The sequence below is a fragment of the Triplophysa rosa genome, linkage group LG18 (assembly GCF_024868665.1).
Source record: "Triplophysa rosa linkage group LG18, Trosa_1v2, whole genome shotgun sequence".
Classification (NCBI taxonomy): Eukaryota; Metazoa; Chordata; class Actinopteri; order Cypriniformes; family Nemacheilidae; genus Triplophysa; species Triplophysa rosa.
The window spans coordinates 23078775-23103792 of NC_079907.1; the positions used below are offsets into that span (position 1 = coordinate 23078775).

At 41.5% G+C, this 25018-nt stretch overlaps 1 protein-coding gene across 43 annotated transcripts in view; it reads right to left on the reverse strand.

The window, feature by feature from the left end:
* Positions 1–25018, reverse strand: part of ank3b (ankyrin 3b) — a 124609-nt gene that overhangs the window by 41385 nt on the left and 58206 nt on the right. For 34 of the 43 annotated variants that reach the window (XM_057358013.1, XM_057358010.1, XM_057358002.1 and 31 more), the window contains exons 2-19: positions 18963–19064; positions 18288–18386; positions 17746–17844; positions 15451–15549; positions 15146–15331; positions 14789–14812; positions 12859–12957; positions 10539–10637; positions 10059–10157; positions 9015–9212; positions 7905–8003; positions 5542–5640; positions 4901–4999; positions 4542–4739; positions 3373–3471; positions 2354–2452; positions 893–1090; positions 112–210 (exon numbers count right to left, since the gene is read on the reverse strand). In XM_057358013.1, the coding sequence (XP_057213996.1) occupies positions 112–210; positions 893–1090; positions 2354–2452; positions 3373–3471; positions 4542–4739; positions 4901–4999; positions 5542–5640; positions 7905–8003; positions 9015–9212; positions 10059–10157; positions 10539–10637; positions 12859–12957; positions 14789–14812; positions 15146–15331; positions 15451–15549; positions 17746–17844; positions 18288–18386; positions 18963–19064 (2094 nt within the window). The remainder of the gene's footprint in view (positions 1–111; positions 211–892; positions 1091–2353; positions 2453–3372; positions 3472–4541; positions 4740–4900; positions 5000–5541; positions 5641–7904; positions 8004–9014; positions 9213–10058; positions 10158–10538; positions 10638–12858; positions 12958–14788; positions 14813–15145; positions 15332–15450; positions 15550–17745; positions 17845–18287; positions 18387–18962; positions 19065–25018) is intronic. The other 9 variants (XM_057358011.1, XM_057357996.1, XM_057358025.1 and 6 more) reach the window with 1 other exon arrangement.

Consider the following 25018-nt stretch of genomic DNA (forward strand, 5'->3'; position numbering starts at 1 on the left):
ACTTTCATTTAATACACCACGGAGAAACATTTCAAATGTATTCTCAATATATTGTTTTCATGTCAATTATTGTGTTGTGTTGTGTGTAAAGTATGACATGGGTTTTTGTACCTTGGTCTCTGGCTCGACCGTGGCGCCGTGATTGACCAGCACCTCAGACACGTTCACTTTGTCCTCTTGAGCTGCTAAATGCAGCGGGGTCAATCCGCTCTGTCAAAACCAGTCATGAATCAGTCATTGACAGACACTGAACACATCTGACATCAGGACTCAATCCGTGCGTCCGAAATCGTCTACTTCCATACTATATAGCACCGTATGTCCGAAACCTCAGTATGCAGAAAATCCCCGGATGGTCTACGGCTTCCGCCGAGATTCGTGAGTGTGCATCGGATGGACACTTCTCTATCCCATGATGCCACGGGAGCTGAGCGACGGTCACATATCAAAAGTGAATCAAATAAAAATAGCGGAAAACTTCAAAGCGGGTGTGTGATTTTAAAATGCAAGTACAGATGAATGAATTTCTCGCGAATAAACAATGTTTGGACCGACGCCTAGATACAGGTTGAGGTTAATACGTCATAGGTCAAAGAGCAAACGGGTCACATGACCATAAAACATGGCGGATGCAGTACGTCCCAAATCTATTCATACTACCCCCACACATACTATAAAGAACGTACTTTATTTAACGGCCGATGGGTGGGTCATAGTATGCGATAAAGAACCTCACAGTGAAAATAACAGTGACCCTCAGCTGATCAAGCTCAACCAAACTTCATCTCCCAGACATCCATCCAGAAATTGCTTTGATCCGGAAAACTGAGTGTTCAAATTGGCATACGTTTACAGGATCCTCACATCGCTAATGAAAACGATGAAGTTTCACCTTGTTTCCCAGATCGACAGCTGCTTCACGGGCGAGCAGGAGGGTCACCATGTCGACGTTGCCCTCCTGTGCTGCCAGGTGAAGTGGACTGATGCCCTGCCGCGTTATGGCGTTGGTATCGGCTCCGTACTCCAGCAGCGTGGTGCCGATCTCCATCTGGTTCTTCTTGGCAGCTATGTGCAGCGGAGTATAACCGTTCTAGTAAAGAAAGCAAGCGCATGAGAATGAAGTTCGCTTACATCACAATCACATGGACACAAGAGCTGGTGCTGGATCAGAGACGAAGAAAAGCTTGAAAGGCCATGAACTCTGTTTTCTTTGACTCTGATTACGGCATCGTGCGTATAAAACATCAATCTTGCTTGTGTTCCTTTAGTGAGACTTGATTTACACAATAAAGTCCTTTTGCATGAAACAGTTTGAATGCGCTCAACTACGACAGCACTACTGTACGGCACACGATGCCAAACCACAACAACCACATCAAAACATGGATTTATGACATCTCCAGTACGCCGCTTGTAACCTCACAGAACGAGACAGCAGGAGTCATGAAGGAACGGAGAGAAAAGCATTCTGGGACAGAGCAGGTGAATAGAGTAATGTCTGCTTGTTGTTCATCACGGGGTCACACTGAGCCCTTTCAGGGCCGACAGAACAACACAAGCGCTTGAAAAGTGCGGACACGGGTCTTTCTATTCAGCCTCAAACAAAGAGCGGGATAAAAACACACAGATGACGGATTCCATTAATAATGGGCTTCACGAGACCACCGATTCTGCAAACTCACGGCAGAAGAGCTCCGGCGCTTTAACGCTCCGTTGTAAAATCTAGTGAGCGGACTGTGCAGGGAGCATCATAAAGCACTGAAGACGTGAAGGACACTTTAAAAGCATTATTTCTACATCGCACGTACCCATCGCTGAAAAAACAATCCCAGAATGCATTGTGTCAAAGCGTTTTGGGTGTTTTCACCAAATAGAACTATCTGTGAGCTCTGCAGAGGTTGAAACAGAGACACGCACATGAACAAAACACTAACTGTATTACATTGTAGTATACTTTAATATTAACTGGGTTCAGGTTTAAAACGCCACAGTGTTCCTCACAGTATTTGTTCATGTTTTTATTTGAGCTCGCTGGAGTTTTGGATAAAACGCATGTCGTCTCTATAAATAATGCTTTTTTGAAACTAGTCACTATAACATGTTTTTCATTCGCAGTCATTTCCCCTAAAGATAATACCTGGCATCTGATGTCAGATCAGAGAGGTACGGAGGTCAGGAATGACATCAGCGTTGAGGAACTTCTCTTGTCAAGAGCGATGTAAATGTGTGTAAGCTCTGCGTAGCGTCACAGTGAAGTGAATTCAAACAACCAAACTGAGCAAGAACATGAGCAGGAGGTGGACGTGTGTAACGGCACGGCCATGGTTCTGTGTGTGTGTGTGTTTTGCGTTACCTTTGCGGCGGCGTGTGGAGACGCTCCCTGATCCAGCAGAAGAAGAGCCACTTTCTGATTATCATAGTGTGCAGCCACATGCAGTGGTGTTAGTCCACTCTAAACACACACACACGGTCCAGGGATCAAAGGTCAGGTGTGTGAAACAGGTGACATCATACATCACTTTTAAACATGTGGACATGAATGTACTGAAGAATCAAAGGAAGAACACAGAGAGCACCAGTGGTGAAAGATTCACCCGCCGGACTCTTGATGGGTCATATTTTATGTTTTAAACCCACAGATGCTGAAAATACTGTATATGAAGAGTTTGCTTCCAAAATAAGATAACTCCGTTTTTAAACATTTTAAACATATTGTGCATTCCAATTGATATCTATCAAACTGCAGTTGGTTTGTTTTGATTTAAGCCATGATAACTCAAAAAATACAGCTAACTAACACAATAAAACCATGATAACATAATCAAAAACATGATTTTGGAAGTTCTCTCATTTTGGAACCAAACTCTTCATATACGGATGTATGGAACTTGAATAGTGTTTTAGAGGCGTTTATGTGGATCAAAAAGGAAATCCTCATAGTTTAGCATGAACTTCCTAAAAAAAGATTAAAGTCTTGCGTAAGAGCCCAATGATTTATATGTGAATACAGCGTACATTGTGTAATAAAATGTGTATAGAATGAATTCAACAGTTCCAGTATGTGATGATATCAGTGCATGTGTTTGGAGTAATGTCAGTGAAACTGAACTGGAACCATCAGAAACACAATCTGGGTTCTGAATCTGTCTCTCATCCAAAACAAACACAAGCTCACAGAGACACAAGACTCAGTTCAGTTACACAATGCTGGAACATCAATTCTTTTTCTGTTTTTTCTGATGTTTGATCGCATACAATTTCAGATAAATTTCCACATTTCATAAAATGCCACACAATCTGTGGCCCCCCAGTTTGAGAACCAGTGATCTACAGTATTGCTGAAGCTGATCATTCGGGCTCGGGTGGTCTTACCTTCCCAGCGGCGTCGGGCGGCGCGCTCTTCTGCAGCAGCAGGTTGGCCACTTCTATCTTCCCGTACTTGGCAGCGACATGCAGCGGCGTGAATCCTTTCTGCAAACACACACGGGTTGAAATTCAGTGTGACGTGCAAAACAGTGGGAGGCGCTTCGTATTAAACACAGTCCGTTTAGGGTGGGGTTGAAAAACTGCAACAAAATGACTCTGACATTGAGAAAAAACTGTAACGTGTTACAGAAATGTGAAGTAATCCTGAAGCCGTTCAGCTTTACAGAGGAAGAATCCGTTTTACACAACACACAAACACAACAGCGCTCACATCTTCTGCTCACAACACACAAAAACACGGCATCAGTCCATCCGGCTGACAGTGGAAGAAGCCATCAAATATCTAATAATATAACTATTTATATTTGATTTCTTTTATGTTAATATTCACTTGTATTATTATTTCACTGTCTAATAATTGTATTAAATAAACAATTAGTTGAATTTTGTTGTATGTTGATTTGATTAAATAAACAATTAGTTGAATGGGTCCTGTAGTTCGGTCGCATTTAAAGAGAGCGTATGGTACACTGACATCTAGCGGTTGAGCTTGGTATCGCAGTCTAAATTCAAAATATCGGAGAGAAGAGTTTAGCCAAGTAACGCTTCTTCTCCGTTTCTTTTGATTGTTATCAGAAATAATCTACAGACGCTCTATTGTTTGTGAATGTGTACCGGAAGTTAAGGTGGGGTCACAAAAGTGCGCATGCGCAGTAACGTTTGTTTATTTTGTCACTTTGAAACCATCTATAGATTATAGAAGAGAAAAAAATCTGAAATACTGTACTATGCATAATAAATACATACAGTATTATGTGTACATACATACATCTAAGAATCCTTTTTTATTGTTATTTTATTGTTATATGGTTTTATTACATTACTTCCAATTTTGATATTTTTCCCTGAACCTGAATCTTCCTACTGAATTTTTATCTCAGAATTTTACTACAGTTTACTTCAGTAAAGTATTTTTATCACACATCATATTGGATGTGTCTAAACAGAAAATTGAGACCGGACATCGTGAAAGTCGTCACTTCAGAAGACGTGAACAACACTGGTCCACTGGATTTATATATGATGTGAATTTATCGAATGATTTCGCGACGGACCTTGGTGGTGATGCTAAGAGACGCTCCGCTGTCCAGTAGGATGGATGCGACGTCTTTGTGTCCGTCTCGTGCAGCCAGGTGCAGCGGTGTGTATCCGGAGGAGGTGGTGGCGTCCGCTGAAGCTCCGTGTTTCAGAAGCTGCTGGACTATATCAGGCTTTCCCAGACGACTGGAGATGTGCAGCGGCGTCTGATCGTCCTACACACAAACACTTGCTCTTTACTTTCGGAATTTTCGGAAAGTAAATTTTTCTGCAGTGATCGGTACAATACTCACATTTTCCAGCTAAATGATGATCAACAGTAAGAGTGATGCTCACCTGACTAAACGGCACTATGAAAGCAGCACACAGTTCTCACCTTGGCCTTGGCGTCCACATCCGCTCCATTCGCCACCAGGAATTTCACCACGTTGGTCTGTCCTGCCCTGGCAGCCATGTGCAGCGCCGTCTCGCCTCTCTGAAACACACACGCGAAAGAAACTTCAGGAAAACGCTTCTACTGAGTTTGGTGTGTGTGTGCGCGCACGCGCGTGTTGCCGTCTTTGTTGTGACTGCTGTGATGAGTTGCGTGTTTCTATGGTAACAGCGGCTCACTGTCGGTCTGATTACAGTCTGACCGTCCTGTAATTACAGTTGCTCTATAAGTCGTGGTCAGACGCTGTTATTATTACACAGAACGAATCCAAACCGAGCTGTGACACATAACACAGCTGACGTCCGGAGCTTTGCTGAAACGTTTGTTTCGCCGTGATCTGTTTCTTCGTGTCACACCTTGAAGTCTTACCATGAGCTCCAAAGTTTTATGCTTTCCTAAAATCTGTAGGCATTTTTAATGTGGTCACGTTCAATGTAAACATTGAAACCTCACAATGCATCATGGGACATGACCTCACAGTACACATTATACTGTTGGTCTGGGAGGAATGAAAATGTTTCTGTTCTCCGAGGAGTCTCGTCAATGTTTGTGTGTGCTGCCGGGGGCGGGACGTCTGTACTCACCACATTCATGCTGTTTGGAGACGCTCCGTGATTGGTCAACTGAGTCACAATGTTTTCATGGCCCATAAAAGCGGCCACATGAATGGGCGTAAGTCCAGACTGCCGGAGAAACAACAAATTACAACCTCATTCCAAAACAACACACCGCAGTTTGCTTCAAAAACAAATGGATCTGCAACGCTTTCTCCATGACTTAAAACACAGATCCTAATAAGGACACAGAATGTGAAGGAAGCGTTATTATAAACCGTCACATGAACATGAAGTGATGTAAGGTTTGTGCAGTGTTTGTGTAGTGTGAAATACTGTAGGGTCACTTCTGTTCTGCAGTCGTGTGACAGAAACTTCTGCCAGGATTTAGCAAACACTGTTTTACACAAACAGCCAGACAAAAGAAAACTTCTCAAATGAATACCTAAATCGTGGACTTTCTTCTTTTCACTGAACACATCGTCTAAACAAACTTAGAAAACTGTACTACATCAGAAAACAGAACTGCATTGCACAATAATTGCACTTTCTTGGGAAAAGTCTTTCCTTTACTTTAGCAATAAATTGAACATAAATAAAGTCTTTTTAGCTGTATTCTGTTTTAAGAGTTTCAATCATTTTACTGCAAAACAACCCACATGAAAAAATACTGTAGTATACTTCTGTCAGGTTCTGGGCAAAACTCCCTGCCCATCCGTGCAGCCAGCATGAATCAGAGCAGGGAGCGCAGCCATAACCCCCCTTGGGGTAAACAGAACAGAACCAACATAATGTATTGCAGATATCATTAATGTTGGTATTAAATGTACAAAATAATTCAGGAATTTAGTCTGATTCAAGGGTAATTAGAATACCAAATCCTGACTGTACAAGAGGAGGAGCTGGGGATGGAGGAGGGTCATTTGCTCCTGAGAAACGCGATAAACTGCTATTATTAACTGAATTCAATTTAAACGGAAGCTGTGATTGCGTCATATCTCTATAGGTAGATGAGGATCAGCTGATGCGAGCTTGACTCACGTGACCTGCCAGAACTAACGCTGTACGCTTGATTTGAGCAATTAACACTGTGCACCAGTAGCAGCCTTTGCTATTTCAATGGAAACAGAAGAGAAGAGGCCTCCGCTTACACTGGAAAACGCAACGTTATGTTATGAGATCGCTGGATAAATGAAATCTTCTCAGAGCTTTTGCAGCACTCAGAATCTTATGAGTGTCGTTATCGGGGTACGTGAGAAAATATGCTATTTGTACTTAGGGATGAATATTTTCTCCACCGACTAATAAACTTTTGAAAACATTTTTGATCTTTAACATTATATCTCACATTTTCTTTTAACAAAATGATGCTCAAAATGTTTGCTCATTTTTATTCCTTACAAATAATCCATAAACAATAAAACAGTACTACAACAAACCCGCTTATATTTAACGTAGTTTTATGAATAAAAACGAATAAGATGGATATTACATAATATAAGTGTTACAACACAACACAAAAGAAAAGAATTGTTATTTTAATAAATACACAATAACAATAAAACAAAGAGAAATTCCCTGATATCAACGAACGAAATACTAACAAACCCTCTCTTGCCCTTTTGTCTCCTCCATCGTCCTGACGCGCCTGAAACGCTTGAAAAAGAAACTGCACAGCACGCGCTTTATGGAGCAGATGGACCTTAATTCATCTGACTGACCTAAATTGACATTATTTCTAAAAAAATGATCTTTTAGTGACTGTAAAATAGTTCTGTTTACACAAATAAAATACAGGGTGGATAGAATTAGTTTAATACGCTACTGGCCTCCCAATTGCAAAGGCCGCCTCTGCTGTGTCCTACGGTATTCTGCAGTATGAACAACGGTGAACTGATCAGTAACAGTCAACACTGCAGGATACTCTAGTATTTACTGTAGTAAATTGTAGTTTGTTTGTTAATCGTAGTATACTGTGGTGTATTATTGTAATTAGTGCACTTTGTTAATGTATACTACAGTAATCTACTTCGATATTGAATACACTAAAATTCAAATACATTATAGTTTCTAAGAATTGTACTACAGTTTACTAGAGTAAATACTAAAGTATACCAGTATATTTGAAGAGTTTGGTTCCAAAATGAGATTACTCAGTTTTTAACATTTTTCAAAAATCGTGTTTTTTATTGTCATCACATTTTTGTTGTGGTAGTTAGCTGTATTTTTTTTTTTGCGTTTTTATGGCTTAAATGAAAACAAACCAACTGCAGTTTGATTGATATGAATTGGAAGGCACAACAAAAAACATGATTTTATCTCATTTTGGAACCAAACTCTTCATATGTGGATCAAAATAGTGATGGAGTAAATGTTTTTCATTTGTGTCTCACCTCAGTCACAGCCTGAATGGACGCTCCGTGTTTCAACAGAAGCTCCATCACTTTGATTCTGTTCTTCTTGCAGGCGATGTGAAGCGGAGTGAAACCATTCTACACAACAGAAGAAAGACTTCTTGAGTTTTTGGTTTCCAGCTCAAGAGAATCCAGTTGCTTTTCGCCCTAACCGGACGACTTCACAAAGCTTTGTTCCAACACACGTGGCTCTTGCTGCTCAATGCTTGGCAAGTTTCTACACTTTCCTTCTTCCGTTTTTTTCCTCATAAAGTGCAGCGACACACCCGTCCTGTAAGCATTACTTCAGAGCATGACCGTATGCAATGCGCTCTTGGCCAAGAAAGGTTTTTGTACAGATCGGCATGACGCTGCGCAGAAACAAAATGTGTTTCGTGTTATAACTCCTACAGTACTTCAAGTCAACAGAACAGCTTCCATCAATGGAGGAAACTAAAAGAACTCTGGGATTGTTTTGGATTCAACCGTTTGTCACGTTCTTTTCCAAATCGAATCAACATTCTTGTCGGTTTGGTCTTTAACAGCAATTTGATCACCCCTTCATTCATTTCAGATTTTATGGAACGATGAGGCTTGGATTTCAGTTTTGTGTTTGTTTGACAGGACTGTCTCTGCATATAGCCGTAGTTATTTCTCACTGCGCTTTCAGTGTTTTACATCCTGCTTTAATGACATCACTGTATGGTTTTATTATGGTAGAAGTGTTTTACTACAAATACCATGGTAAAACTATTCTTCCTGAAGCAAAACCACAGTTCATCTGTTGTTATCATGGTTCAACTCTAGTAGCATTATTATTGAATACGAATTATGTATATACCTTTAACTTTATATTATTTATATTTTCCTTTTGTGCTGTATTTTTCATAATAATCTTTGGAGCTGACCTGGCCTACATATCACTTCTGGTTGTATATTCTCTGTATAATAAACTGTGTATGTGACAAATCAAATCTTGAATCTTGAAGTTTGATTCAGTTTGACTGTATTTAATATTGTAAATGAGTTTATTTTTTGATTGTATCGTTTAATTGACCGTAAAGCTCTGGGTGGAGTAGACTCTCGTGTGTCAGATAACAGTACACTCACCAGTGCTTTGGCGTTGGGGTTGGCCTTCTTATCCACAAGGACCTTGGCAACTTTGTAGTGTCCACAGTGGGCAGCAACATGCAGGGCGGTCAGATAGTCGTTGGTGACGTCGTCCACGGGCACCTCGTGATGGAGCAAGAGCTGAACACAGTTCAGATGATCTCCCTGTGTTGCCATGTGCAGTGGCGAGAGACCGTTCTGTCCAAACACACACACATACACAATCATGCTGAAACCTTCCCTTCGGAACAACGTTCACTTCTTCCTTTTTACTCGGCCATCACAGATTGATCAGATCTACAACAGATGCGTGGAAGTGCTCTCGTGAACGCGCACCATAGCCAGAGGAGAATATATCCATTAAAGTCGCTTCAAAAAAATTCAATTGAGCCGCTATGAGCGGATGGACTAATTTAACCATGTCTTTAGTACTTTTCTGGACCTTGACAACAACTATAACCATGACGCCTGGAAATCTCTCGGATGTCACCTAAATATCTCTATTTGTTTTCCAAAGACGCCGGGAGGTCTTAAAGGGGTCATGTGGTGCGAATACGTGTTTTTCGGTGTCTTTGGTGTGTTAAGTTGCCAATGCATGTATTAAACTGCAAAAATGAAAGCGTGGGAGCAACACCCGTGGGTGAGTAAAAAATCATTTTGAGATGAACTTTTAAACTCTTTTAAAATGTAACAAAGTCACTATCTAAACTTAAACAATGTGCTCCATTGTGACATTAACCGGACGGGAACATTCTCTTGTTTGGCTTTCTGATTCCAGGAAAGTGTTCAGCGAGGGAATGGACGTCATCAACATCTGTGTCCAGTTCAACAGACCTCTGACACTCTCTCTCACTTTCCTCCAAACCTTTATTATCCTCACATACAGTACGATTATAGAGTAAGATGTCTTTAGACACGGACACTCAAACACCTTCATCTGCTCTATATGTGCAGACAAAAAAGATCACAGAGAATTTGGGGCAAAAACAACAGACAACGGTGAATTGTCCTCTTAAATGTAGAACAGGTTTGGTGTGGCTGTACCTTTGTTTTGGAGAGGATGGGCGCGCCTCGATCCAGCAGCATCTCCACCACTTGTTCATGACCGCTCCTGGCTCCGCAGTGCAGAGGCGTCAGTCCGTCCTGCAGGTGGACAACAGACACACACTGATAAATCACCGACACGCATCAACATGACATGAGAGAAAAGATGCATGAAACATCTGCATGTGATTTCTCTTTAATACTCTTGTGCCAGACACATGAGGCCTGCGGCTGTTAGCATTTATTCGAATTAAACCTCACGTATCCCTCAGTTACTAAATTCCCTGTTCATTATAAAGAAAACAACTAACCGAGGGTCCTAAAATGAACAACAACCGAATGCGTGTGTTGTGAAACGTGATGCAATAAAGTTATAAATGATAACCGGTAAAAGTCTTGTGCAATAGAAGCAGTGAGGAAACATGTGCTCACGTCCTCTGAGGAGATAAATACAGATCGAGTTCATGCGGTTGGACTGACTTTAGTTCTGGCATCGATGTGAGCTCCTCTCTCCAGCAGCAGTCTGACCATGTTGGCGTTTCCTCGTTTTGATGCCACATGAAGAGGTGTGATGTCATTCTAAAACAAAAACAAACAAAACACAAATGAACCATCAAAGTATGCCGTTGACACGTGAAATGATCTTTCCTTTCTTTGTAAGAACAAAGGAAATGATTTTCACAGTATAAGTACATGGCCAGAGAGGGTGTGCAGTATATTCTTATTATAGAAACACCTTTTAGTCACTCAGACGTAACTGGAAAGAACACAATTATCAACTCAATGACTAATTATACAGATCATCTCAAAATGAGCAAACACTGTATGGGTTATGAACTGTCCTGGATGACGCTGTCTGTGATCTAGGTCAAGTTCTATTTGACTAATAAATATTTCAAAGAAAAGCAGGAAGATCATGGCCTCGTAACTGCAGGTAGAACCTAATAAATTCTTACAAAACACGCACAACATTCAAACAGTGATGACAAAAATAGTTTCTAAAGTCACCGCCAAGATTTGATTGTTATTGTTTAATATATTGATCTCAGGTGTTGGTAGAATGATACATTTCCACCACCTATGAGATTCTAATGATGTCACACATTTGCCCAGAGCTGCCATGACACAGACGTACTGTAACTCCAGCCCACAGCGCCCTCTAGTGACAGCTCACAAAATCAAATAATGGGACCCCTTAAGATGAATGACTTACAGTCGAGTTTTAGCATCTGGTGGTGAACTAAACACAACAAGCCAAGTAAGCTATGATCTGGACAAGCTCACATAAATTGTCATTAACTGTCATCGTGGTATTTTGCTAGAATCTGACAGACATCACTGAGCAGGTGTGAACAGACATCACACCTAACACACCTGTTTCTGTGACGGAAACCTGGAAGTAGCACGCGCATGTCAGCCAATCAAACGGTGCGTAATGAGGGCGGGGCGGGGCCATCGCTTTGTCAAACAATGTAAGATGGGGGAGCGTTTAGGAAACCTCGCACTGAATTGTAATTACACAGAAGGCTGAGATTTGAATATGACACGCGTGTACTGAATCATCAAGTGAAGAGATATCACATCTGTGTACAATAACGAATGCTAGGTGGAAGACTTCTGGTGCAGTGTATTCCACAACATGAAGTCACACATTTAGAAGTCACATCTGTGGATTCACATTTCACTCGAGTGAGAGTCAAGGAGGAGCAGGGTTACAGGGTGTGTGTGTGGGAAGGGTAAACCCTACGGTATGGGGACAAAATGTCCCCACAAAGATGGCTATATCCAAAATCCTGTCCTTGTGGGGACATTTTTTTGGTCCCCATGAGGAAACAAGCTTATAAATCATACAGAATGAACTTTTGTGAAAATGTAAAAGAGCAGACAGTTGTGTGTGATTGTTAGGGTTAGGGGGAGGGAATATGAGATACAGTTTGTACAGTATAAACACCATTGTGTCTATGAATGTCCCCATAAAACATGGAAACCCAACATGTCTGTGCGTGTGTATGCGTGTGTGCGATCTAATGGAGGGACACTAACAGCTGAAGAGAATCACATGTTCACATGAACACACGCCCTCTCTCTCTCTCTCTCTCTCTCTATGTGCTTTCACTTTCGGAGAGTTTAAGCAACACTGCATTCTCCTCTGTTACACAATATTTCACCCTGTGGAACAGAGTGGAAATGTAAGGGCACAGTTTTACAGTTGTGATTACACATTTTACAATGTGATTTATTTATTTGTAATGTGATGTGCTTTTGTATGTATGTGTGAAACAGGCATACTAACAGGGTGGAATGCAAAACTGTGGACAAGGAACTACAGTGCAGTTCTACTGTTGAGGAAAATGAACGATTTAAGAGAAAATATTAGTTTAGGACAACTTTATTTCGTCAGGTAGGAAAGAGCACCATGGAAAAACAAACACCTGCTGAGTGACGAGAGACGTTGGTACCCTCCCCAAATTTATATTACTTTGTAACTAAACCTAGAGCACATTCTTCTTATTTCAGTTTGTGATCTAAACATACGGTATAAGATGAATATCGTCAGAATGACTCACTCTAAAGGTCTTTGCACACACAGTCAGAAAAAAGTATTTCGGTTTTTTTTCCCAATTTTTTTTATGACGGACGAAAATATGGGAGGTGGTGTGTAAATGTGATTGACACAACGTGAGGTTGTATTTATTTTTTAATGTGCGGACATTTTGGACTCAATGTGCAATGGCCTTAACTCTACTGCTGTCATTCTGAACTCTTCATATCACTGAACACTACAGCTGGAGTATCTTACCCGCGCCTTGAAGTCCACCGCCGCCCCGCGGTTCAGGAGCAGCGTCGCTACATTGATGTTGCCATAATGAGCTGCTATGTGTAGAGGGGTGAAGCCACTCTTGAGAGAGAGAGAGAGAGAGAGAGAGAGAGAGAGCACAGGGGTCAACATGTCACAGTCTTGACCTCTGATCACCTGACCTGACCTCATCCTCCACATATGAGCAGATGACATCAGGTCAGTAATGAGGCGTCACACACCCTTCACCTGATCCCTCCGCACCACACAAACTCAATCCTGACAATTTATCACTTGACTTTATGTTGTGGTGCTATGAGAGGGAAAGATGGATCAAGCCTCGATAGACGCCAACCCTCAGCCAAAGGTGAAGACTGACAGAACACTTCAGTGAAGATGAACCCATAACATGCACACAATACACTGCATGTGCTGTTAGATTCACAACATCACAGATGTGAGGAGATTTGCAGTATTACGCCGTTTTCAATGATGTGTACAGTATACAGTATATACTCTACCCACATCTTTACTGTGAATCTGAGATTCTGGTGTTATCTGTAAGTAAAGATCAGAGCGTGTGAAGTTTACTGGAGTGTTACTGAATGACTCTCACTGGTTATTCCGTATAGACGTCATGCAGTGCAAATGTGAGCTGTGAACAAGTTACAGGACAGCTGGAGCGAATCTGGCAGCCATGCTGACTGTGAAAGAGAAAGACACGATGAGACGAGAAAATGAGAGATGTCAGGACTGATGAATAGACAAGAGAAGAGAGTAGACTAGGGCTGTCACGATATCAGGTTTTTACTACACGATTATCATGACCAAAAGAATCCGCAATGATGACATCATCACAATAAAAATATGTGATCTTTTTTCTTTTTAGTGATAGTTCACCCAAAAATGAGAATTCTGTCATCATTTACTCGCCCTCATTTCAAACCATTATGTTCCGCAGAACACAAAAGAAGATATTTTGAAGAAAGTACTGGACCCCTACTGGACTTCTATTGTGCGGACACAAAACCAGTGCAAGTGTGAATGGGGTCCAGTTCACAACTTTCTTCAAAATATCTTCTTGTGTTCTGCGGAGCACTCTCGCTATCAGTCAAATTATTTACATCTTGTGGTTTGTCTTTTATTTGATCAATAAATTATGCTCAATAATATTAAATGTGTTTTTAACATCACATTTGTTGTGAATATTGGTATATTGACACACCCCCACATGAGAAGAAAGATAAAGAGGAGAAAAGACGACACAAGAAGAGAAAAAAGAGATGACAGGAGAGGAGAAAGAGAGGAAAGAAGAAGAGGTAAGAGGAGAAAAGATGAGAAGGGGAGTGAAGAAAGGAGAAAATGGGCGCCCCTAATGTGGTGACGGGCGGAGATGAGAAGATGAGAGCCTAGAGAAAAAACAAAACGTGAAGATGAGACGAGATGAGAAGATGAGAGCCATAAAGAGAGTAGAGATCAAATGAGAACAGACAAAAGTCAGTAGCTGCTTCTTCTGGCACCTGCTGGAGGGACGGGGTGGACGGGAGGGACAGGGGGCTCGGGGGGACGGGGGGGCTTAAGTCATGCATGAGACAGAGATGAGCATTCTGCAGCTGAGGAGATCCACACAAACGCACACACGTCTCACCCTACATGGATTTAACAGTTCTTGTACACCTCCATGCGGTGACCCACTCCATGTAGAATAAAACATTGGCCAAATCATTTCATATTCAAGCTAAAAACATCTTTGCGTGAACTCTAGTGTTATTGGCTGTGAACTCTCTCAGCTGCAGACCTCCACCGGTTAAAGCCCAGTCTTTCTGCGTCATGCTAGTGTTCTGCTGCCCGTTAGTGACAGAAGCGTCGATCTACTGAGACAAGAAAGCGATGGGCGGGGCAGCAGCGGTGTGCAGAGTTTGTTTGTGTATACCTCTGTCGTTCTATTCACCATCATCTAGAGAGATCGTCAGAGCAGGAGAGAGAATGATCAGATTAGTGTTCACAAAGTCACAATGGAAGCACAAAGCTTTGTCAGAAAGCACGTGTCACACAACACGGCCACAGCTCGACAGGATGGTGCATCTGCTCTACAGTGTAACCGTAAGACTGACCCGTGACCTTCGGTGTGCGTACACGGGTTGGATGAATATGATCGCAACGTAAATTTATGAAGACATTCAGTAAGCATTTCCCATCATGCACCACTGAGTCATCACATTTCACCTGCACCATCGAGTTGTGAACAGGAACAAATGTAAAGGTTACAAACGTGCGCTGACGGCGGTACCTTGGATTCCACGTCTGCGTTGTGGTCGTTCTGCAGGAGCAGCGCAGCCGCTTTGGTGTCGTCCTTTCGGGCGGCGATGTGCAGAGCGGGTAAGCGCACCTTACCCTTCGTGTCATTCTCCAGCAGCAGAGACACCACCTGATCGTGACCCTGCTGAAGAGCTACGGCCAGAGGAGTAAAACCATCCTACAAACACACAGCACAACAACCGCTGAATATTACAAACACCTGAGCCACAAGAATGGGATCTTATATGATTATAGCTTCTTTATCCCAGAGATCGATGGACGGAGGGTTGTGGTCACCTCTGTGGCGATGCTCTGACTCGATCCGTTGTCCAGGAGGAATTTAACAACGTCCAGATGATTCTCCTGTGCAGCCATGTAGAGCGGTGTGAAGCCATTCTGAAGAAACAGCAACAGCACACGTATCAACATAGAGTGTGGGTCTCAATCGGGTTCTCTCGCATTATCACACACATTCATTCAATCATGAGATCTGACTGTGAGGATTTTCTCGTCGCTGATCTTCAAACGTCCTGTCAGCAGTATCATAACAGATTTGAGCACATTTCTGGATGTAATAATTCACTGCCTTTCAAATTTTCGACACAGAACGTAGAACATCAAATATCAAAATTAAACTTTTTTTTATTAAAACAGAATTCTGACTAGTTGTTTGGTGTGAGTTTGGTGTTTGTCAATGTTTGTCTTTCTATTAACTTGTGTTGTGTTTAATAATGATAACTTCTCCACGTTAGATGTCGTCTCATTTGCATAGAAATGTGATCCTTAACGTTTGCTTGTTTTTTAACAGAGATAAAACTCACAACTCATGAAACAGATATCTGATATAACGGACTAAAAGTGTGCAACAACTTCTCTATTTTTAGCTGCACTTGTGATATAAACTCTTGAGATAAGCTTCTCTCTCTCTGCACGCGTGTTTCATTTTGTACTCTCTAATGGTAGTTTCAACGACAAGGCAGAAACACACATTCTAACTACACACAGCTCTTCTCAAAATGAAGAAATAAGTGGATTACATTTAGCACATCACTTATAAAATCATTACAAGACATCTGAGGACAAACTCAGAGTGAGGTCTCACTGAACTTACCTTATAAATGCTACTTTCCATGCAGTGTTGGGGAGTAACTAGTTACGTGTAACGGCGTTACGTAATTTAATTACAAAATAAAAGTAACTGTAATTCGTTACAGTTACTGTGAAAATATGTAATTAAATTACAGTTACTTACGAAAATGTTAATGATTACAAAGGGCGTTTACATCTGAATATTCTCTGTATTCCTCCTGCCAAGGCCGTTTAGTATTAGTTCTCGTTTAAATTAGTCTGCCAATCATATCAGTCGAGTCCACACTGCTGCTGAAAGCTACGAGCAGTCTGAGAGTTCCCGCCCGCCTGGTGAGCCATAAAACGGGAATCTTTCGTTTCTCTATGATAAAAAATGACGGAATATCCAATTAGATGCTATGTGGAGAAATCCACCAAAATGCGCCATCATCATTAAATAATGTAGGATTAGAAAGCCAGTGACTAATCCCGCCTGCTACATAACGCTAATGTAAACGCATCATGTCCAGCAGTTCATTTAACGATGTTCATCTCCATTCATAACAAATTCGCTGTTTGCTATGACGGTTTATTGATCCTGAAGACGAACAATTTGATATTTGAAATGTTTAAGACGAAACTAACCGCGAATGAGTTCAGGAAACGTCATATTACTTGAGACAGCGCTGGATCGTTTTAAATCCGTTCACAGCAAGAACGAACGATTCATCACAAGAACGTATTAACACAAGCTGTTTTATTTTCCTTTAATGTACAACGCTATAAAAATAAAAGATATACTTTTTTTATACAAAATAACTTGCACATTTTCTGTTGTTTCAAATGAATTGAGTTTTCAGTACAGTTTCTAAGGTGTATTCAAACAGTCTCTCTACTCAGCCCTAATCTATAACAAAGCAAAGCTTTTCTGTAGGCTCTGCCTCTTTTTAAATGCATAGACAGGTAGTTTTTTGAGACTTTTTTTACACGTTTCATATCATTTCCCATGATGAATGTTAACCTAAAGAGCCACCTAGTGGACAAATCACTCTATATTAGTTTATCCTTTATTATAATCTTAATTGAAGTGATGAAGGATGTTTAAAAGTCTGATACTAATCAGTGTTGAGTACTACTGTAAGGTTAACCCCGCTTGGTTTAAATATTAGAAAATTATAAACAGTTCTCAGATAGTTCTCACTAAATTTAGAAAAGTAATCAAAAAAGTATTCAAATGTTACTTTACTTTCATAAAGTAATTAAATAGTTACACAACTCATTACATTTTAACTAGAGCAACTTGTAATCTGTAACCTATTACATTTCCAAAGTAACCTTCCCAACACTGTTTCTATGTAACCCAATGTAACGTGGAAAAAACACTTGATCAAACATTTATTTATTTATAGCTGTGTGAATAATAATCCACAGAGACTCATGTGAGGGGGATTCTTCAGTGAATTCATGTCCATGTGTACTTGTGTAGTGTGTACTGTAGTATGTGTTCTCGTGTGTGGACTGTACCTGAGACTGGGTGTTGATATTCGATCCATTCTTCACCAGTTCTTTTACAACGTCTTTCTGTCCAGCGAGGGATGCTATGTGCAGAGCTGTGTTTCCTTTCTGAAACCAGACAAAAACACCACAGATGAGGTCGACTTCGGTCCGACAGACATCGAAAATGGAAGAAATATCACTCGGCAGTTTGCTAGTTGCACAAGATGGCGCCGGTGAGCTTTCGGGACGCCAGGGTCGACAGACTAATTTCTGGTCATATAACACTGTGGGAAAAGGAGGAATTTTGGCCAGAAATACATATATATTAAGTAATATATCAGCGATATGACAGATCCTCTTTACATTGCTGAGCTCTTCGTTAAGCCAAAACAACTGCACAGTGTTATACCACCGGAAATTAGTCTGTCGACCCTGGCGTCCCGAAAGCTCACCGGCGCCATCTTGTGCAACTAGCCCATCCTGTCGCTCATGCTTGAACATACGTGTAATACGTTTTATTCATGTATATATTTCAGCAGGGTTTCGATGCCGTGAAATCTTCTTCTCACCTTTGTTGAGGCGTCCACAGTGGCACCGAGTTTGATCAGCTCGGTCACGACCTCCACGTGACCTTCTTTAGATGCTAAATGAAGAGCATTCAAGCCATTCTGCATCACAGAAAACAATACACATTTCGGTTTATTTACTATGTCTGTAAACTATATTTACAGTATTTGCTATGAATTAGACAGAATAAATGTTCATCTTGATTCCTGACACCTAATTATTCAGATTTTCTCCAAAGTGCAAAATGAGAAAGTGTTTGTGAAAGTGAAAGTGACCTTCATTCATTTTAGTCCAAACAACTGTAACCCCAGGGAATCCCCCTCAAACAAGGAAAAAGCAAAAGAGATGTACATTTATGTATAACCCTTTGTCGGGGTAAAAGAGGTCACCTTTCAGTGAGAGACTATAGTTCACGAACCCGAGTGCCCACCCGCCCGCCCCGCCCCTTTTTTATTAATCATACATTTTTTGTATCATTCACATCGTACCTTTAGACAGAATAAACGTTCATCTAATAAAATAAAATAAAAAGAAATAAAGTAACAATAAAAATATCAAATAATAATACAAAAAATATATATATTTCCAAAGGTTTGCTGATCAAACACAATGGCTGCTAAAAGGATCAAACACACAATAATGATCTTGTCTGTACATGTAAAGGACGATGGTCTCACCTGGTTGCAGACGTTGAGGTCCACACCAGACTTTATGTAATCGAGGGTTTTTTCTAGATTTCCAGCTCGGGCCGCTCTGAGGTAACTGGCATTGCTGTCAGTCTGCAAGAGAGAAAAACAACAGTCAGAACATCCTGATTGACAATAAACCTATGATATCTCCAGCCGGATAAAGACCCACTCAAAACACCTTAGCAACCGCACAGAAACACCCTAGCAACCGCACATATCAGAACCTCATATCATGGGCAGCAGAATATCATTCAGATATTCATACAGTGAGAGAGAGAGAGAGAGAGAGAGAGAGAGAGAGAGAGAGAGAGAGAGAGAGAGAGAGAGAGAGAGAGAGAGAGAGAGAGAGAGAGAGAGAGAGAGAGAGAGAGAGAGAGAGAGAGAGAGACAGAGAGAGAGAGAGGAGAGAGAGAGACAGAGAGAGAGAGACGAGAGAGAGACGAGAGAGAGACGAGAGAGAGAGAGAGAGAGAGAAGAGACAGAGAGAGAGAGAGAGAGAGAGAGAGAGAGAAGAGAGAGAGAGAGAGGAGAGAGAGAGAGAGAGAGAGAGAGAGAGAGAGAGAGAGAGAGAGAGAGAGAGAGAGAGAGAGAGAGAGAGAGAGAGAGAGAGAGAGAGAGAGAGAGAGAGGAGAGAGAGAGAGAGAGAGAGAGAAGAGAGAGAGAGAGAGAGAGAGAGAGAGAGAGAGAGAGAGAGAGAGTGGTAGAACAATAGGACAAAAACCATACTAGTCAAAGGGCTCTAGTCACTTTAGGCAGGTTTTACCCCTCTGACTTGGTGACGCACACCACACAGACATGCGCCACACACACACACGACATGCACACACACACACAGACAACCCCACAGCACACGACACACGACAAACACAGCACACACACGCACACACACACACGACACAACACACATCACACACTGTCTTTCACTCCTACATGTATGTACACGGTCAGTGTTTACATTACTAATGCAAAATCATTCTCAAATATCACACTTGCGAAAATATATCATACTTGTCATTTGCTGATATACAATCAAAACTAGTATGCTGGTCTGGTCAGTTACAGTGCATTATATTCAAGCCAAAATATTTTGAATATAGTGAATACACAAATGAGTTTAAACATTGGATATTGGAGAAAAACTCTGTTCATATAATCAGCCAAGATTTGCTTATTCTTGGAACAAGAAAACCAATATTTTTTATCTTTGTTTCATTTTTTGGGTTTAAATTTCGAATCCAGATTCAAGAATCTTGAAAGAAATACATTAAATACACACTCTATGTTTTAATAAAAACACTAACTAGCCTTTGAAAGCAGAGTGCACATGAAATACGGTGCACAAACGGAATTGAGTGATGTATGTCATATATTCACCTCCAATGGTTTGCGCCTCCGCGGTACGGATTCTTCGGCATGCCCTTTCATCTCTCTCTTCTCCATCTCTCTCTGCTACTCTGCAGATCATGGAGATAGAGATGTCATAAGTCTTTCATACACACCGAGCTCAACCCTGCAAGTTGTGTGGGAGTTCTCTTCCTCTCTCTCTCTTCTCCTCTCTTCTCTCGCTCTCTCTCTCTCTCTCTCTCTGGCTCTCTCTCTCTCATCTCTCTTCTCTCTCCTCTCCTCTCTCTCTCTCTCTCCTCTCTTTTCGCTTCTTCTCTCCTCACTCTCTCGTCTTCCTCTCCGTAGTCCCTCTCTCCCATAGCTCCTCAATCGCCATCTGTATCTTATTCTCGGCTCCAGTACGCCAACCTCACCTCCCTATCCTCACTACCCTCCCAATCCATCCATACGTCTCCGTCGGCTCCGCGCGAAATATCAAGACTCCTTCCCTCCGAACCCCACCGATCCCAGATACTACCGGTCAACTTGGCTAGCCCATTCTACCCACCACCCCTCGCCTTCCACCTGTCAGTTCTGTTCTTCTATCCAGAATACCTTTCCAATCCTACTGATCTATCGATATATTTTCTTAGACAGTCCCTCCTGACGGCAGATCTCAGCCACGCAATCTCGATCATAGCGCCTTATCTCTCTCTCTCTCTCTCTCTCTCTCTCTCTCTCTCTCTCTCTCTCTCTCTCTCTCTCTCTCTCTCTCTCTCTCTCTCTCTCGGCGTGTGTGTCACAGAGGATCACGTGGTGTGTTGGGAAGGATCAGCACACTTCTGCTTTTTGTCTTTCCTTTGACACAAGAATGATTTACCCCTCAAAACAACCTTCACAAACATGCCGATGGCCTTCGCTTTACCTCCAGGTGTCATATAGCATTTGCGGCGTATGGATGAAACTCAATACAAAATGATTTTTCAATAACCTGACAGGTACGGCCATCGCTGGCTCGCGTATAGATTTGGAAAACAGGAGAAAATGTGAAACGTGATCGATGTGACGCTACAAACACAAGGTGTCCTGTGAAAACGGTCCAGACATTTATATGAGATTAAAATGTGAAATTGTAATGTCTGAAAGACACGGGCGTGATGACACAGAAGTGCTGGTTAACAGACAGATTATAAGAGTGAGTCAATGTCCCGTCACACAGCACAGCACTTAATGGATGTGAGTTTGAACGCTTCTGATCAGCAGCCAGCATTAGAAGAAACCCAGCCCGAGGCTTACCGGTACACACACACACACACACACACACACACACGCACGCACGCATACACGCGCAGTGCGCGCACACACACACACACACACACACACACACACACACACACACACACGCATCTCATCTGTGTCTCAGATTTTGGACTAAAAGCCCTGCGATCACAAATAAACGGGAGCAGACGAGGATGAATATGTATGTCTCATATCAATTACATTGCTTGTTTATTTTGCACTCCTGACATAAATGAACGAAACACACATTTCATAATGCGTCTGTTATCCTGTTGCTAACTTTGGCTGACGCTGTTCAGTAGTCACTGTTAGTAACGATAAGTTGGTACGGTTTCATGATAACGCAAATATGACATGATATTATTAACTAGTATAGTATAGAGTATACAGAAGTTTATAAGAGACTAGAAAAGCAGAGACTTGCATTCCCTTACGAGACATAAGCTTACAGTGAGGGAAATAAGTATTTGATCCTCTGCTGATTTTGTAAGTTTGCCTGCTTACAAAGAAATGAAGGGTCTATAATTTTTATGGTAGGTTTATTTTAACTGATAGAGACAGAATATTTAAAAAAATCAGGGGAAAAAATGCATATAAAGGTTATAAATTGATTTGCATTTCAGTCAGTGAAATAAGTATTTGATCCCCTACCGACCAGCAAGAATTCTGGCTCCACAGATTGGTTATGTGCCCATATGGACCACAGATTAGTCCTGTCACTTTAAGAAAGTTCTCCTGAGTCAGCTTGTTATGTAGATAAAAGATGCCTGCCAACAGAATCTGTATCTTCCAGTTCAACCTCTCGTGGTCCAGACCAAACAGGTTTTAAAGGATGTCAGGGACAAGACCTGCACAAACCTTGACTAGGCTACAGACAGAAGCTTGGTGAGAAGGAGACGACTGTTGGTTCCATTGTTTGGAAATAGAAGAAATACTAAATAACTATCAAACGCTCTTGTTCTGGAGCTCCTGCAAGATTTCCCCAATGGGGTAAAGATGATGATGAGAAAGGTTAAAGGTCAGCCCAGAACTACACGGAAGAAGCTTGTTCATGATTTCAAGACAGTTGGGACCACAGTTAGCAAGCAAACCATTGGTAACAGGCTAGTATGCCACAATAGATTGAAATCCTGAAGCACCCGCAAGGTCCTCCTGCCCAAGAAGACCCGTCTGAAGTTTGACAATGAACATCAAGATGATTCAGAAAAGGTTTGGAGAAAGTGCTGCGAGGCCAAAATGGACTCGTGTGTTTGGAGGGAGAGAAATGCTGACTATGAGCCCAGGAACACATCCCTACAGAGAAGCACAGTGTTGGAAACATTATGTTTAGGTCTTTTTATCTCTGCTACGGGTACAGGATGACGTCACCACATCGAGGGGCTGAGGGACGGACCATGTACCCTAAAATCTTGGACGAGAACCTCCTCCCCTTAACTAGATCACTGAAGATGGGTCATGGATGTGCCTTTAACATGACAAAGACCCAAAACATATTGCCAAGACAAGCAAAGAGTGGCTTAAGGAGAAGCACATTAAATGTCCTAGCCAGTCTCTAGAGCAGTGTTTCCCAACCCTGGTCCTCGGGGCACACCTTCCAGAATGTTTTAGATCTCTCCCTATATAAAACACCTGACTGATGAGTCCCAACCAGGGTTGGGAAACACTGCTCTAGACCCTAGTCCTATAGAACATCTGTGAAGGAGGCCAAAACTCCAATTTGCTGAGCGACAGCCAAGAACCCTTAAAGATTGACAGAGGAGTGGACTAAATGTATCCTGACACATGTGCAAACCTGCTGACCAACTATCAGAAATGTCTGACCTCTGTGCTTGCCAACAAGAGTTTCTCCACCAAGTACAAAGTTATGTTTTGCTCGGGGATCAAATACTTATTTATAACCTTTATAGAACATTTTTCCCCTGATTTTGTTTTTTTATATTCTGTCTCTATCAGTTAAAATAAACCCACCATAAAAATTATAGACCCTTCATTTCTTTGTAAGCAGGCAAAATTACAAAATCTTATTTCCCTCACTGTACATCAAGTTCGTTTTATTGGGAATACTTAAGTAAACTTCAATTATATTAAGTATACTTAATGTAGTACGCAATAGTACAAGTATACTTGTAAGTGTACTATTTCAATATTACTTGGCCTAAAAGTTTGAAGTATACTTTAAAGGTGGGGTAACAAGCTCTTTCATGCATTCTGACTTCTTTACAATGACTAAGTTTACATGCGCACAAATAATGCGATCAGAGTAAGGACTAAGTTTTAATAACTGATTATTTGCTATAATACACAGCACAAACGATGATCCCAGATACAGTAGGTGTGTGTTACTGGCTATTGTTTTAGTATATTCTTGTCAAATGCAAAACAGCGTTATGTGAATGTATTTTATGGTTATTCGGCGGCGTGATATAGAAATGTGATGGAAAATACCTCCGCAACAATGGTGTACGCTGTCATAGCGTTGTTTCTGTGTGAAGATCAGGAGCAGAGACTGCTGACAGCGAGTTGTGTTGACGGTAAAACTTCAGACTGTCATGTTAACCATGAATTTGCACTTAAGGTGCGTGACAGAAGCACATGCGCAGCTTGGTCAGAGCAGCATAAATGCGATTAAGGTGTTTACATGCCTTCATATTGCAATTAAAACCGGCATACGCCACATACTTTACTTCGACAATGCTTACTGCGATTATCAGCTTAATCGCATGATTTAGATCTAAATATTGCGTTTACATGAGGTGAAGTGTAATTGCAATATTGCCAAAATTGCCATTAAATCGCATTATGAGGGTGCATGTAAACATAGCCGATGTTAAACGTGCTGCCTTAACAAGGTCAACTTGTCAAAAAATTTGTTGGACGTAAGTGGTAGTGTTTCTGTGCTCGATACACTCCGCCAGGGTTTGTACAGATTTTGGAAAGTTTTTATTGAACATGAAATTCCCTTACGTAACAAGGGTTTTTCGTCCCTTATTAGACAATTCTCCCAGACAAGCACGCACACCTGTCATCCAGCGAGAGCACGCCCTTCAATGCGCTTCGTTTGTTACGCAAGTTCAGCTGTGCTTGTTTGCTCACAGCATTTCAGTGCCGGTGGATATAATGCTGGATTTGCAGATGGTTTAAATGCTGAAAGATCCTTCGTTTTGGGGGACTGAAAACGCAAACCTTTGAAAACGGGTCTCAAAGTGCAAGTTTTGAAAACGACGGCATAATCGTTTACGTGTAAACTCTGAACGGTGTGTCGATGTTCAGATGAAGAGTGTGAGCCTGGACTGACATAGATGACATCTTGACTCGTATGACAGATAAAACATGTGACACACTAATGAATGCAGACTGCAAAGTGCAAACACACACACAGCAGATAAGAGAGTGTGTGATGTATCTGCCCTCATTCCTCACAC